At 42.4% G+C, this 16,319-nt stretch overlaps 1 protein-coding gene across 2 annotated transcripts in view; it reads left to right on the top strand.

Annotated features, from left to right (window-relative positions):
• znrf2b (zinc and ring finger 2b) overlaps nt 1-16,319 on the top strand; it is a 52,093-nt gene that overhangs the window by 23,317 nt on the left and 12,457 nt on the right. For both annotated transcript variants that reach the window (XR_015718417.1, XM_087837147.1), the window contains exon 2: nt 9,290-9,385. Coding sequence is in view for 1 of the 2 variants with exons in the window: in XM_087837147.1 (XP_087693273.1) it covers nt 9,290-9,385 (96 nt within the window). In the remaining variant the exon portion in view is untranslated. The remainder of the gene's footprint in view (nt 1-9,289; nt 9,386-16,319) is intronic.

Here is a 16,319-nt window from a genome sequence, read left to right as displayed (position 1 = left end):
GGCTGCTTGTGATCACAGAGTGATGTTGGAGAGCGGTCTCTGCGATGTACAGCCCAGAAGTGTTTAAACAAACCATTTTTGTAATCTTGCCTGTGTACAACACCTCAGTGGATCCAAATCAAACTATCGAGCTGCGAGTGCAGACCTTTTCTCTGGCCTTAGGTTCTATGTATTTATGAATCTGTATGCTGGCCTCATTCAAGAAGAGCAGTGAAAAAAGACAAAGGGGATTTACTTGGTCATGATTGATTACCAGTTTCTTATCCCTGCCAGTTCTCAGCTTAAGAATCTGCCTAGCTCTGGAAAACCTGACGTTAATATTAAAGGATTGTGAGCAGTGGTGTTCATGCATATGCTGATGGATTCATGGAAGGCGTTTGTGTACAACGAGCTGGGCTACTGAAGTGCAGCCACACCGGTTGGACAATCGGTGAAGGGATCAATAAAATGCCGATTCATAAATCCCTTTTAATAGCATGGTGTGCAAGATGTGCTGACACAGGGACTGCAGGAGAGCTGAGTTAAGGACAGTGGGTAATGAACACAGGGCTCAGGGATGCTCTCCAAACAGCAGATTAGATGGGAACAAAGATATGGTGCTTATATAGTCAAAAGTGTGAAGCATTCTGGGTAACAGTGCGTGAAGTTTTGAGTCTGTAGCCAAGAAGCTGCTGGCTCGCAGCTTTTCATGGTCGTCTTTGGACTTCAGTCCAGCCTGCTCCCTCACTCAGCACAATGTTAACCTTCATAACATTAACCTTCATAACATTAAAGTGGCGACAAAAGTGGAACTGATTACCCGGGGCCCCAATGGTGGGAAAGGCCCTTACAAGCCTAGAATGAAAAATTTGGTTTTGTTTTCAATTTTCATTTCAAAGTAATTAGTGTCATAATGAAGTTTCAGTCGTGTAAATGAACTTTAATTCCAAGAAGTAGTGGAGACACTCATTTTTACCCAGGTTGGTTTAGTCCATCCGGAGCTCGACTGGCTTTTAGGTGTTATGAATGCACTGTGACTCATGTCTTTCTCTTAGAAAGCAAAATCATATGAAATAAAGCAACTGAGGGAAGTTGGCTGTTAACAAATTTCTATCAAAAGAACGGTGAGCACAGCAAAACTAACAGCTGTTAAAATCAATGAGCTAGTGTCATCTGTAACACTCGCACAACCTAACACCAAGAAAAACACGGTCCAAAATGTGAGAAACAGCTCGAGCAGGTCCTTCTCCAAATGATGTGACACGAGGTGAGCTCATGTAGTGGCAACTGAAACCAGCAAGGACGACGTGAGTAAGGCACAAACCCAGTTTTATCTGATGCATTTTAACATACTGCTTTTAGCCCTTTTCAACCAGCTAATTTTAATTCACTAAACACTAAATGTGGACATTTACAAATATAAATACATTATTTGCAGTGGTGTGTCCTGAAAATATCAGGCTTTAAGCAGGTTAACAGGCTAATTAACCCTTTAAGACCTACCATAGAACCAAGTCCGCCAGAGCTTACTTTATATTTTTACATGCTGTGGAGCCATTTTTGGGAGCATTTCAAGTTGCTATACATCAATACAACCATTGTAGCCCAAATTTTAATAATATGTCTGCATTAAGTGCATAGTAATTACATAAATTGCAAAAAAGTGCAATAAACTACAAAAAAATTGAAAATCGTTTTTGTTTTTTAACATATATTTCTAGTTAGAGAAATTTAAGAGGCTTATCCCTCAAAACTGTAAATACAAAAAAGTTGTAGGAAAATAGTTTCCCACCACAGGAAATTTATTTTGAGTGTTTTCATAGTTTTATTTTTGAAATACACCAATTTTTATATACTGCAGGAAAAACGAAAATAAATATTATAATGCAAATTTGCAAAAAAGCAGCATATGCATCAAAATAAACTATTTCCAGCAGTGCAATATGAGTCCTAAGCATCCCAGAAACGACACAGAAAGTCATAAAGTCAAACATAACTTTTAAAAACACCAGTATAGGCTCATGAGGACCTGATGGTAAAAAACTACATTTCCGCGAAAATGACGTCACTTCCGGTTTCAGGCAGGTCATGGCGGACATGCAAAAGTTCACGCTGACATCTATTCCAATGTAGGAAGTGTTATGAACAGCTGATCGGATCAGCAAAGCGTGTTTCTGGAATATTATGTTTTTGTTGCTGCAAGTGCTTTTTATGCAGTTTTTGCAAAGCTATATGTGGAAGGAAACTGTGACCGAGGACAAGCTGATGGCATAAGATGTAAGTACAACTCCTCTGGTTTCATATGCAAAAACAATTATTGCGCTAGCTTACGTGGTTGCAGAGCTACCGGGATTTAAAAATAGTTACACAAAACAGAGCGTGCCCTCTCCGACCGGCTTTAAAGGGTTAATATCAGTCCTGTTTGCTTTATTCTTGTAGGTGTGTGAGTGAAGAGAGGTTGCCCTTTATTTTACAATTATTTACCTTTATGTGCGTCAGGAAAGCTGATTCTTTTTGTGTTTCTGCAAATAAAACTCTGTCACTAGATACCATTTATGTCTTTATTATGAAGCACAGGAGCCTGAGATTTGTGTTGCCATTTAACCTTTTCTTTTATACCATGAGACTCATAACTATTTCAGTGAAAAAGGCAAACCTGTTGACCATTACAGATTTTTGTATACAGTTGTCAGCTCAGGTGCTGGGTAAAAAAAAAAATAGATATGGTCCTACTCTACCTGAGCACCCAAAGCTTACCTCGTTTTTCTGTTCAAGCCATTTCTAGCTAACCTTCATACACATTCATACTCTGATGGATGCATTGGAGAAAAAGATTGAGAGGATGAGAGAGCATCTTGCCCAAGGATACTTCCAGTGCTCATATTTACATGTGGTGATCTAAGAAAGGATGCTATGAATGTCATTACCCCAATTTCACATTTTTATCTTTTTATACCAATGAGTTTTGTGTGTGTTGAGCTATTTGGTTATAAGGCAGAGCGTCACAATTAGAGACAACAAACAACACAAAGTCCAGGTGTAGACCATGGTGGTGCAGGGGTAATCGTTTATGACCTGGGCAACTTGCAGTCAGTGAGTTGACCGTCAACTGTGCGCCAAAGTTTTCTAGACCCAAATGTGAGGCCATCTGTCCAAAAGCTAAAGCTTGACCAAACTGGGTTAGGCAGCAGGACAGTGATCCACAAACAAGCTATCGAGGTGTTACAGTGGCTCAGTCAAAGGCCAGACCTCAACCTGATTGAAAGACTTTGGCAGGTGAGCTTAAGAGAGCCGTGCAGTGCTAGATGGTTAGTTGGACAAATATATACATGCACATAAAAGTTTGAAAGTTGTATCATAGGTAGCGTTACATGCCTTTACATGTCCTCTAAATGTGTCCACAGGAGCATTGTCCATATAATGAAATAATAAAAGGAGACATACGAAGTTCATTTCCACGTACAGTAATAAAACCGCAGAATTCATTCCCTGCCTCAGAAAAGCAGTTTGAGCTTCTCTCCCCTTAAAACTCAGCTGGAACGCCCACCATAATGTCACACAGCAGTTGTTAGTGGGAAGGAAGCTAATAGACAAGGATCAGCAGAAAATAACAGCTTTTACTTTTACAGTGGCTTGCAAAAGTATTCGGCCCCTTGAACTTTCCCACATTTTGTCACATTACAGCCACAAACATGAATCAATGTTATTGGAATTCCACGTGAAAGACCAACACAAAGTGGTGAACACGTGAGAAGTGGAACAAAAATCAGACATGATTCCAAACATTTTTACAAATAAATAACTGCAAAGTGGGGTGTGCGTAATTATTCAGCCCCCTTTGGTGTGAGTGCAGTCAGTTGCACATAACGTTGCCTGATGAGTGCTAATGACTAAATAGAGTGCACCTGTGTGTAATCTAATGTCAGTACAAATACAGCTGCTGTGTGACGGCCTCAGAGGTTGTCTAAGAGAATACTGGGTTCTTTGGACCATAAAGTCCAAAGAAGACAGCAGACAGGTCAGGGATAAAGTTATTGAGAGATTTAAAGCAGGCTTAGGCTACAAAAAGATTTCCCAAGCCTTGAACATCCCAACAGAGCACTGTTCAAGCCATCATTCAGAAATGGAAGGAGTATGGCACAACTGTAAACCTACCAAGACAAGGCCGTCCACCTAAACTCACAGGCCGAACAAGGAGCTGATCAGAAATGCAGCCAAGAGGCCCATGGTGACTCTGGACGAGCTGCAGAGATCTACAGCTCAGGTGGGGGAATCTGTCCATAGGACAACTATTAGTCGTGCACTGCACAAAGTTGGCCTTTATGGAAGAGTGGCAAGAAGAAAGCCATTGTTAACAGAAAACCATAAGAAGTCCTGTTTGCAGTTTGCCACAAGCCATGTGGGGGACACGGCAAACATGTGGAGGAAGCTGCTCTGGTCAGATGAGACCAAAATGGAACTTTTTGGCTAAAATGCAAAACGCTACACATCACTCTGAACACACCATCCCCACTGTCAGATATGGTGGTGGCAGCATCATGCTCTGGGGGGGCTTCTCTTCAGCAGGGACAGGGAAGCTGGTCAGAGTTGATGGGAAGATGGATGGAGCCAAATACAGGACAATCTTGGAAGAAAACCTCTTGGAGTCTGCAAAAGACTTGAGACTGGGGCGGAGGTTCACCTTCCAGCAGGACAACGACCCTAAACATAAAGCCAGGGCAACAATGGGATGGTTTCAAACTAAACATATCCATGTGTTAGAACGGCCCAGTCAAAGTCCAGATCTAAATCCAATCGAGAATCTGTGGCAAGATCTGAAAACTGCTGTTCACAAACGCTGTCCATCTAATCTGACTGAGCTGGAGCTGTTCTGCAAAGAAGAATGGGCAAAGATTTCAGTCTGTAGATGTGCAAAGCTGGTAGAGACAGACCATAAAAGACTGGCAGCTGGAATTGCAGCAAAAGGTGGTTCTACAAAGTATTGACTCAGGGGGCTGAATAATTACGCACACCCCACTTTGCAGTTATTTATTTGTAAAAATGTTTGGAATCACGTCTTTCGTTCCACTTCTCACGTGTTCACCACTTTCAAATGACACAACTGCAAAGCTCTGACAACACCTTAACTGCAGCCAGTGTAACTTAACAGTTGGTCGGTTTTTGGCCTCACCTGGCATATTTCACCTCACATACATGAGGGAGAGCAGCTACAGGAGAAACACTGAGCTGTGATAACACGAGAGCAAATCAATTAAGTCAATAAGGTAAATGCACAAATTCAGAAAATAAAGACTCTTGGGTGGATTTATTATAAGTTGTTTGAGCATTTTTTCTGTCGAGCCGGATGTTGCCTTAAATATAAAGCAGCTTCCTCACAGTGACAAATGCAACCTTTTAAATAAACACTAGTAACAGATCAGGACTTTATAACAGAAGATACACAAAGCTGATTAAGGCCATCCTCTCTCTGACATCACAGAGAGTCAAGAGTAGAAAAACAGTGAAGCTCACAGGGATTATTGTACACTGGCTTTATTATTTGAAATGTTGCCATGTTTAATATGAACATCCACCTCTGAAAGTAACAAAAAAGGTAAAGCCTAAGGGGTCCACTTTAAAATATTTCACAGTGGGTGAGTGGGTGGGTGGGGTGTTCAAGATCAAAGTCATCCAGTCTTATTTGAACTAACGAGGAAAAGTAGCTGAAGTTTGAGGGTTTCATCAGAGAAAGCAGTCAAACAGTTATATAAACATATCATACGATAGTGAAAGAAAGAATCATACAAACTAACATTTACAGGCATCCTTGTTACAGCAGTGTTGTGCTGTGGCTTTAAGCAGCACGCAGAAACAACGTGTTCCTCTCTTTGTGTTAGAGCTGTGTTACACCCCTACTTTTATCAGAATGATGATGATGATTTTTCATATATACACACATATATATGTAAATTCTACTTCTCTTCTGGTTTGTTTTGGGGAATTCAGAAATTTCAAACTTCCTATCTGGAGGAAGCAGATGTTTCACATCATGTGACTTTGTTGACTGCAGCACTTTACAGGAAAGTAAAAGATGCAGATCGGACAGGGTTATAAATAACACTCGTGTCATTATTTCAGTGTGTGCGACTCATACTCGGAGGCATATTGTTTGGGAGTTTTAATGCGACCAACAGCAGGTATGACCTCAGAAAGACACGCACGAGGACATGTGCAGCAATTTAATGTGGTGGAGAGAGCAGCCCATATAGAATAGCGGATGAGTCATCGCAGCCTCACAGGGAGGGCTCAGCTCTGGCTTTGAGCATTTTTCAGAATGAGCGGTGGAGCCGTGCAGAGCTGGATCCATCCGCATTTCTCCATTTCACATAGACACACCTAGACTGCACATGCCTAATTGTCAGCATATGGCCAGCAGGTCTTAAAAGATGACACTGTGCATGTGTTGTGAGGTCAGGCAAACAGTGTGTTTTTCTGCCTTAATCCATTTATCCTTTGGACAGATTTTAACATTGTAGGAAGCTCCAAACACACACCTGGCTGTGACATGTCACACTCTGCCCCCTGCTGCAGAACTGCTGATGGATAGTGGAGGAGGAAATCTGCAATGTGACAGGAAACTGCAGAATTTACTGTCTCCGCTGAGATTGTGACAGCAAGATTGTGATGGACGTCGGAACAAAGGGATAATTACTGGATGTGGGGAGTGTGATGTACAGTATGCAGCATAATTTATGGAATTATCTGCCTCCAACTGTCTCTGATTAATCGTTTATTAATACATTTAGTGATTGAATCCATGGCTGTCTGTGTGTAAACACTGCTGTCACTGCTATACAGTTCACATATTGCACATAAATGACATTTCTTTGTCCCAGAGGGGAAGTTTGATTGCAGCAGAAGTCACCTGGCATTTGTCTACACCACATAAAAATAATCCCATCAACTCTGGAATCTTCTGTGCCAGAGACCGACCGCAAAACACTGTGTTCCAACATTCAGATCATTGAGGTGCAACACAAATGCTACAGCAAGGGGGAGCAAGGACATCAGGTTAGGGGGGTGATATTATCACCCCCACTTGAGATTGGGTACCAAGTCCCAAGTACTGAAAGATAGGCTCATGGCGAAGCTGGAAACCTGGACCCTCCGTAGCCAATTACCAAGGCTACGTGACGTACTCTCTGAAGGTCTATTTGAAGATGTGAATGCAGCATCACGGACGATCCTTACTGCGACCATCACTGAGACTAATCAGCTGATCTACACTATGGCAGCAGTGATGAATGGCTACAAGATGAACAGCCACCAGGAGGAGTACCCCCCACGGAGAAGGAGACTAGAGGCCAAGAGCAAGGCAGTACTAAGGGAACCTGCAAGCTGCCCATACCCGAGACATCGATTCCCGCATGCACACCACTAGGACCTACAGCAATGGCATCGGATGTCATTCACACTGGAGAAGTGTAGTTTGGATGGTAACAAGGCGAGGAAAGGTAGGCAGAAGTGAGGGGATCGAACTACCAGAAGGCAACATTGCAGACACTGAGGACAGCTACAAGTACCTGGGAATCCCACAGGCAAATGGGAACCACGAACAGGCTGCTAGGAAAGCTGCAACCACCAAATACCTGCAGAGAGTTAGGAAAGTCCTGTATACCAAGGGCTGACAGAAGAACCCGAGAAGATGTGGAGGATGAAGGTGACAGTGGTCCCCGTGGTAATCGGAGAACTCGGGGTAGTGACCCTCAGGCTGGGCGAGGGGCAGATCCCTGGAATAACATGTGAGACCTTTGTCCAGAAGAGCGCAGTCCTAGGAACAGCTAAGATACTGCAGGACCCCCAAACTCCCAGGCCTCTGGTAGAGGACCGAGCTTGAAGAGGGCAAGAGGGGAAATATATATATTTCCTAATAGGCCTTTGGCTTTTTGCCAAGCCACCATGTAACCACTTTCATGGATAAAGAAACATTACTTTGATTCTGCACCATCTTATCTCATGGTACTATGGCTAAACTTCTGTGTAATATCACAATCTTCAGTTGAACTTCCGTTGGTGTCTCTTTAATGTTACACTGGGGAAAACAGAGCAGGGGTGAAAGTCCAGCACAGCTTTAGCTTTTCTCTCAGCTTGCTGCCCTTTTTAATTACAAATGCCGTCGTCACATGTGAAAGCCACAGTTTAAACTGAGAATAGATATTTAGGGCTGCTTAATAATTAAACAATCTCGTATTGTAAATGGACTGATTCTTATAAAGCGCGTTTCTGCTCTCCCAGAGTACTCAAAGCGCTGTATACAACATGCCTCATTCACCCAATCACACAAAGTGACGCAAAGCAACTCTTTCCTCATGTACATCCTTTAATCTCACACTCAAATGTCTTCGGTGCACAAACAAATAATTGGCCTCGCTATTTCAAATAGTGTTTTGTTCCATCAATATTATTATTATTAAGTGGGGTTATTACTGAAATGCATTTGTGGCTCTTGCGACTCAGTTATCACCTACAGTAACTGCTTTTCTCCTGAGCTCTAAATAGCATTTTTGTTCCTCTCAGCTTGCCGCTTTAGTGTTCCAGCCAGGAAACTTCAGTCTCATCAAACCTTTGTTTCTGTTTTCAGAGAAAGATAAACAGCACTCATACATCCACAATATGATGCTGCAGCATTCTGGTACGGCAACTGAAAAGCAATAACAAGAAAAAAAAACCCTGCAAAGCAGTTTGCAGGTCACTCCCACAATTCAGTATTATTACTGTGTTTGTAAAGGATGGCCTTTAAATATCTGTAAAAGTCTAACAGTGATGTCTGTATGTCTGTGCAATAATTTAGGTTGGACTAAAGCCTGAGTGGGAGCAGTGATATAATGAAAACTAGCAGTCTGTGCACAGAAATAAATCAAATGTATGAAACTATATGTCAGTGCTGAAAGATTACAACCCCCTTTTTAATAATCAGGCGCACCAACCATCACAGTGTGCTCTAACACACTGGTTATCTAGTGCAGAAACGTGTATGGTAATGCGTTATTAGGTGAAATCTTCTGGTAGTGCAGGTTTCTTTGCAGTTAAGTCAAGAACTGGCTGTAGCAATACATTCTACCCAGTCTGGGCAGAAAAAGAGTGTTCGCAGTCTCTTTCACAGCACTGGACAAAGTGGAAATGAAATGCAACAACACATCACCAACTTGTGCTGAGTGAGGAGAGAAGAAAACACTCAGTGTTTGCCACTTTAATGCTGTTGCACATTCGTTTCTTTCTCATCTTCCACCTTCCATGTTTTACTCACTGCTGGTGTCTTTCTCTCTTCCAGGCTTCAAGTGCCCTGTGTGCTCCAAGTTTTTGGCCTCAGATGAGATGGATCTTCACCTTGTGTTGTGTTTAACTAAACCCAGAGTGACATACAATGGTAGGACTTCCTTTATTGCCTTTACAACTTATGCTAGCATTTGAAAGTATGCTGTAGCTGAATGCAAAATTCCCCTAGATAAGAACAAGCAGTTATGAAGGGTCTAAGTCAGGGGTGTCCAACTCCAGGCCGGTGTCCTGCAGGTTTTCAATCTCACCCTGGGTCAGCACTCCTGAGTCAAAAGATTAGTTCATTACCAGGCCTCTGGAGAACTTCAAGACATGTTGAGGAGGTGATTTAGCCATTTAGATCAGCTGTGTTGGATCAAGGACACGTCTAAAACCAGCAGGACACCGGCCCGCGAGGCCTGGAGTTGGACACCCCTGTTCTTAGTAGACCCATCCCAGTTCTAAGCAGGCAGCCTTTTGGATTTCACACTGGAGTTTCAGCACACAAAACCATCGTATCAAAACATGTATTTGCTCTGCAGCGAGTGTTTAGGCCATTTTATAGAATCTCATGGCTACCTTCAATGTACAGGCAAAATAAGGGGAAATCTGAAAGTAGACAAAAGTGCCTTGTTTAACTGTGCCTGTTTGTTGTGTAGTTACAGCAGATTCTGTGTGTTAAATGACTCTCACGTCCAAGTTCCCTGTGCGTGTTTGAGCTTCTCGTTTGACGTCTGAGGCTGAGCCCAGCTTTTCAGCCACTGCCACATTCTGTTTCTACCTAGAGCTCAGTATAATAGATGATCTATGGCCTCATGAGTATTTTAGAAGATGCAAGTAGGCACCCTGATTTTACCTGCTGGTCGGTGAAGACCTGTTTTTAAAGCCTTGACCTGAGCGTTATCAGCCATCTCTGTGTTTTGACAGCAGATATAATGACTAAGGGGTGGCTCTGACTGTGACACTGACAAAGCACGCTCACTGCCTAACAACTTTTGACAACTTAGCAGCCAACTTACTGTACCGGATCATTCTACTGTCTGCCTCGTACAATGACCATAAGCAACAAAAGTGAACTTCATGTTCGAAGCACAGGCCGAGGGGGAGGTGTGGCAGCAATTTTTCACACCAGCCTATTAATCAACCAAAGACCCAGACAGACTTTTAATTCATTTGAAAGCCTGATGCTTCGCCTCGTCCACCCCAGCTGTGAAACTCAGAAACCAGTCTTACTTGTTATCATCTATCGTCCACCTGGGCCTTACACAGAGTTTCTGTCTGATTTCTCAGACTTTATATCTGATTTAGTTCTGAGCTCAGATAAAATAATTATTGTGGGCGATTTTAACATCCATGTAGATGCTAAAAATGACAGCCTCAACATGGCATTTAATCTGTTATTAGACTCAATTGGTTTCTCTCAAAATGTAAAAGAACCCACCCACCACTTTAATCACACTCTAGATCTTGTTTTAACATATGGCCTAGAAACTGAACATTTAACAGTGTTTCCTGAAAACCCTCTCCTGTCTGATCATTTCCTGATAACATTTACATTTACAATAATTGATTACACAGCAGTGGAGAGTAGACTTTATCAAAGTAGATGTCTTTCTGAAAGCGCTGTAACTAAGTTTAAGAATATAATCCACTCACTGTTATCATCGTCAATGCCCTGTACCAACACAGAGCAGAGCAGCTATCTGAACGCTACACGTGCTGATGCAGCACCTCTCTACTAGCTTCTCATCACTCGCGAATAAGATCCAGAGATTCTTAAAGTTACAGTGCGTAAAATGTCACCACTAGATGTCAGTAGACTGCAGATTCAGTAAACTGAATTCTGTTTTCTTGCCTCTCACAATTCAAGTGCACAAGCCTAGCTGAGGTGGCCGCTTATAAGATGTCACTTTTCCACCCCATAGATAAAAAAAAAACAAGAGTTCCTGCAGCCTGATGCTTGCTTTGACTTCTAATGATCATGTACATAAATGTGTATTAAATTAACTGTACCAAACCAAAATAGAGCTGTCAGACTGAAATAACTAAAAGAACCTAACTAAAGTTATGTGAGCTTAATAATGTCACTCTCTTCCTTCCAGAAGGCTTATAATTATCCTCAAGATGATCATCAGTATAATGTTAGCTTATGTAACAGGTTCTTCCTCCTGCAGTCTGAGACATTTAGTATAATCTTCATGTAATATTTCCTAAACTACATCGCTGTGGTTGCCTGAGGGCTGCTTCTCCTTGCATTTAGCAGAGATCTCTTCTGTATTTAAGGATATCACAGCCACAGTTAGTGTGGCTGGGGGAAATGTTTCGTTGTTTCCTCTGCTAAACATGAGTGTGGGCTTGTAAAATACTCCCCACAGTGAAGTTACAGGAAGCTACGAGATGCAGTCATGTTTCCCTGCAGATTTGACAGATGTGCTCTGCTGCCACTGTCAGTGAAGGGTGATCTGTTTTGATAAAGATTTCTTAATTTGGTTTTCTGAGTTGAGAGGATCTTATTACTGTTCCGAAATAAACATGAAAACTCACTTTATGTAACAGCGTTGGCTACATTTAAATGATCATTTAATCGCTTAACCCAGAGGTTCCCAAAGTGTGGGGCCCGCCCCCTAGGGTGGGTGCAGAGCCATTGCAGGGGGGGCACGGTATGAAAATTTAAAAAACGCATTAGCTTGTGTAAAATGCTTGGACACTGCTAGCATCATGGACAGGTTTTCGACGGGGCTCCCACGCAAACGCAAAGCAGGAGATGAAGCATCGCCAAATATCTTTCCAAACCAACTTCCTTCCAAGCCAAAGAAAATATGATGAAGCAAATCTTCCCTTTGGCTTCACCTGCACAAGAACATTTTTCTTGTAAAACAAAGGGGGCCTAGCAAAAAAGGTTTGGGAACCACTCACTTAACCTTTAGTTCACTTCAGTTTTTTTATATAGCGCCATTTGACAACCAGTGTGAATGGTGTTAGCCTCTGTGTGTTAGCCCAGCAACAGAATACAAAATAAAGAGTAACGATGGAAATATGTGCCTCTGCCCCCCCATGATGCAAAGCCAGTGCCGTTAAAAATGTCAATAAAAACAAAATGCAATGATTTGCATCAATGAAATGTTATACTGTAGGGCTGCTCCATATAACGATATATATCGGATGACGATATAAAAACGTCTATCGTTTCATTTTACGCTTCAGATTTTTTACACATCGTTTGTTTCGTGGTGTTGCAAAATAAACTGTTTACGGCAATATTTTTTCATGGTTTTGATGGTCACTGTAGTTATTATTAACTCTTTCTCTTATATTTTATATAACCACACTACGGACGGACAAGCACCTGTTTTTATGCGTTGTGGTTAGCAACTACGACAGTAACACCATCGCGTGTCCGCTTGTTTATGTTCCACATAAACCTTTCACAATAAAGCTCAAGATCCTGTTGAGACTTTTCAAAATAAACTGAATCACGTCAAAGAGCAGCTGGAAACACTTCACGTAAGTCGAGCTGCCTGAGATTCATAGAATTTACAGAAAATGTTACATTTTTGTGATTTATATCGTTATCAGGACGATAGAAGTCTTATATCGGGATATGAGATTTTAGTCATATTGCACAGCCCTATTATACTTTGAGAGGAACCAGAAGTAAGATGCTCTTAATGATCTGTTGCGATAGTGTTACCATGAGGTCTTAAAAGATGATGCAGTCTGATCATTCAGGACTTTGTACAAGAAGGTTTTTAAATTCATTAGTCAGCAGTGATGGGAAGGTTACTTTTAAATGTATTCCACTACAGAATACAGATTACATGCCCCAAAATGTATTCTGTAACGTATTCCGTTACGTTACTCAATGAGAGTAACGTATTCTGAATACTTTGGATTACTTAATATATTATCATGCTGTTTACAACTACATGAATGTACTATTGCTGTGATTTATTACTGTTACTGAAGGTCCGCGGCTCCGAACCGTAGTAAAGGGACCTCTGGCTAATACGGTGGGTTCTGTGTCGGCTCGTAGCTGAAAACTAGCTTTACTTTGTTGTCTGGGTCAACTTTGCTAGCAGAGACAAAGAGAGGCGTTGAAAGGCTGCTCCAACAGAGCTTATTGTTTTTGGAGGAAAACAGGAACACGGTGTACAGTCGAGTCTTAATAGCTTACCTACAACTGGGCTCGTCAGGCTCTCTTCTTGGCTGCAGTGGTTATTATTATATTTACATGCTTCCAGCTCCCGTTTCTGCTCGATGACAGCTCGTACTTTTCCTTTTTCTCCCTCCCTCGCTCACAGACACATAACGGGTATGGCAGTCCATTCTCCCTGCAGCACGGACTACACTGCCTATGATGCTACATTCTTTAGAGCTATACCGGTAGCATTCTGCCTATTAGCTTAGCACAACAACAACAGGCGCTCTCTCACCCAGGAAACATGCAGAGAGAGAGCGTCACCCTGTAACCATGGCAACCGTAACGCTGCCGCCTGGAACAACAGAACGTAGCTGTCAAACAAAACCCAAACAGTCCTGACCCGCCACAATATGAAACAGGGAAGTACCGCCGTGTAATCCATTTATTTCAACAAAGTAACTGTATTCTAAATACCACCTTTTTAAACGGTAACTGTAACGGAATACAGTTACTCATATTTTGTATTTTAAGTGCGCAACAGCGGTACATGTATTCCGTTACTCCCGACCCTGTTAGTCAGGATGTGGATTTAAATGGTAAATGGACTGGTTTTTGTGTAGCACTTTTCTACTCTATCTGAGAACTCAAAGCTCTTTACACAACTCGTTCATTCACCCAATCACACCCATTCACACAAGCAGTTTTCTAAGTTTGTAGTGCTTTCTAACTAACTAACATTCATATACACATTCACACGCCGATGGATGCATCGCAGAGCACCCTGGGGTTAGTATCTTGCCCAAGGATATTTGGCATGCAGACTGGAGCAGACTAGGGCTGTGTCCCAATTCAGGGTCTGCACGCTTGAAGTACGCGCACTACGCGTACTACGTACGGTGCGTACTATAAGTACGAGAAGTGCGGAAGTGAGAGGCTTGTGAAATGGGACGGTCTAGCCTTCGTCGCGCTGTTCAGGTTGCCTAGCAACCATGATACTAACCGCGAGACACGTTACATACAGCATTGTTTGACATAAATGAAGGAGAAAATTGTTTTGTTGGTCAATCATTTTTGTCATGACATCACTTTGATTAGTTGAGTATCTGAGGCTGAGACCACAGGACTGTAAAACATGATTGTTGGGCTTCATTTCTGTACCGAACAGTTATTTCAAGAGTAGTTAGTAAATAACAATTAGCTGATGTTCATGAGACTAAAATCATCTCACTGTGGTAATGTAAGGCTCCATTGTGTGTTGATTTTCACTTTGTTACAGTAACAATATCAAAGAATTTCTGTGGCTACTTTATTCATGAACATTAGCTTGTGTATTATCCAACCCTTTGAAAAGTTATACTTTCCACATCACTGATTATGGAAGGGTCTACTTTGGTTCCACGGACTTTTGCCTTTAAAAAATCCATGCCCTCCATTTTTACCCCTCAGGCAGTAAAGACTGTATTGTCGTCACCCCGCCGGCATGAACGCCCAAGTTTGTAAAGACGATAACCTGAGAATGACGCCACGTAGGATTTTCACATTTATACCTTTGGTGTGTCTGAGCAGCCACCAGTATTTCTGTGAATCGGTGGAGATACTTGAGATGTTTAGGTGGACTTGGAAAAAAATCTAAGTGGAACACATGCTTGTTGGTGTTGTCTGCAGTTGTCCATATCCTCATATAAAGAATGCATTTTTGACTGGTTATATGACTTATACCCGCCTCTCGCCCTACAATAGCTGGGATAGGATCCCGCCCCCTGTCGAAGACGATGGATGGATACGACTTCTATCGTATGTTGTTGATGAGCACGAGAGAACCAGCAGAGAGAAAAGGAAGATTAAAAATCCAGCGTGACGAGTGATAATTGAAAGGATTTTGATCATCAGATATAAGCAGGAAGTCAGCTGCTTTTCCCTTGACTTCTGAGTTATTTTTGTTTCATGCAAAATCAGAAGTTAATCACGCAGACTGTTCTGTGATCTGCCGCCCTGGCTGCATGCATGTGCATCGTGGTCGTGAGCAAGTCTGTCCCAACCCTAACGCCTAAGTGTAGTGAGAGCAGCAGGGATCTGTTTTATAAAAGCATTCTTCTTACACACAACAAAAGCTCATCTCGTACTCGTTTCACAGCATGGATGACCCACTTTCATTTCCTGATTCAGGATCTTGACAGTAGTGACGTTTAACATGCATCAAGCGCAGTGAGCGTAGCGCAGCAGCATCTCTGGTGTGTTCATGCCATGTCTTTGTTTGACGAAGGCCTGTTTCTCACTTCTTCTTGAACACATTTCAGCTCATACCAACACTGCTCGGTGTTTCCCTTTCAGCTGAGTGCTTTCAGGCCAAGTTGAGTTCCTCTTTGAGTAAGCCCACTTCCTGTTCAGCTGGGACTGATTCCTCTCTGTCTTCCTGTCTCTCAGTCATGTGATGGTCCCTGTCTGAGCAGACTGCTGCAATATGGAGAACACTGTCAGCTAACGAAGGAATGCAAACACTGAATCTGTCTGTCTTTGTTCCTACAGCCATGCGTCCATGCACCCGTCTTCTTCCATTGATCCAAAGTTGGGTTAAAAATGCAGCAGAGTATTCCAGATGATCACTCGCTCTCAGGAAGTGGAGATCTCGAAGCATTCCCAGGCCAGATAAGATATATAATCTCTCCACTGGGATCTTTTTCCAGTTGAAGGTGCCAGATGGTGATGAAGCTGCGAGGTGATCTACTGGGATAATGTAGTACTGTGAGACGGGCCTGGTTGTTGCTCACTGGTGGCATCGCCTGGTGCGTTTAGGAGATCACTGCATAGATTCATAACAAGCTGCCCTTTAGGTGCTAACATGGCTCTTGCTTTCAGACATGCCCGAGCTTGTCTCGCTGCACCGACTGGGGAAAGTAAATGCATG

Source organism: Neolamprologus brichardi, unplaced genomic scaffold, assembly GCF_056152115.1.
Source record: "Neolamprologus brichardi isolate AB-2024 unplaced genomic scaffold, ASM5615211v1 NODE_ptg000008l+_length_2720982_cov_1, whole genome shotgun sequence".
Lineage (NCBI taxonomy): Eukaryota > Metazoa > Chordata > Actinopteri > Cichliformes > Cichlidae > Neolamprologus > Neolamprologus brichardi.
The sequence above is the reverse complement of the archived record's forward strand: the minus strand, read 5'-3'. Positions and strand labels throughout refer to the sequence as shown.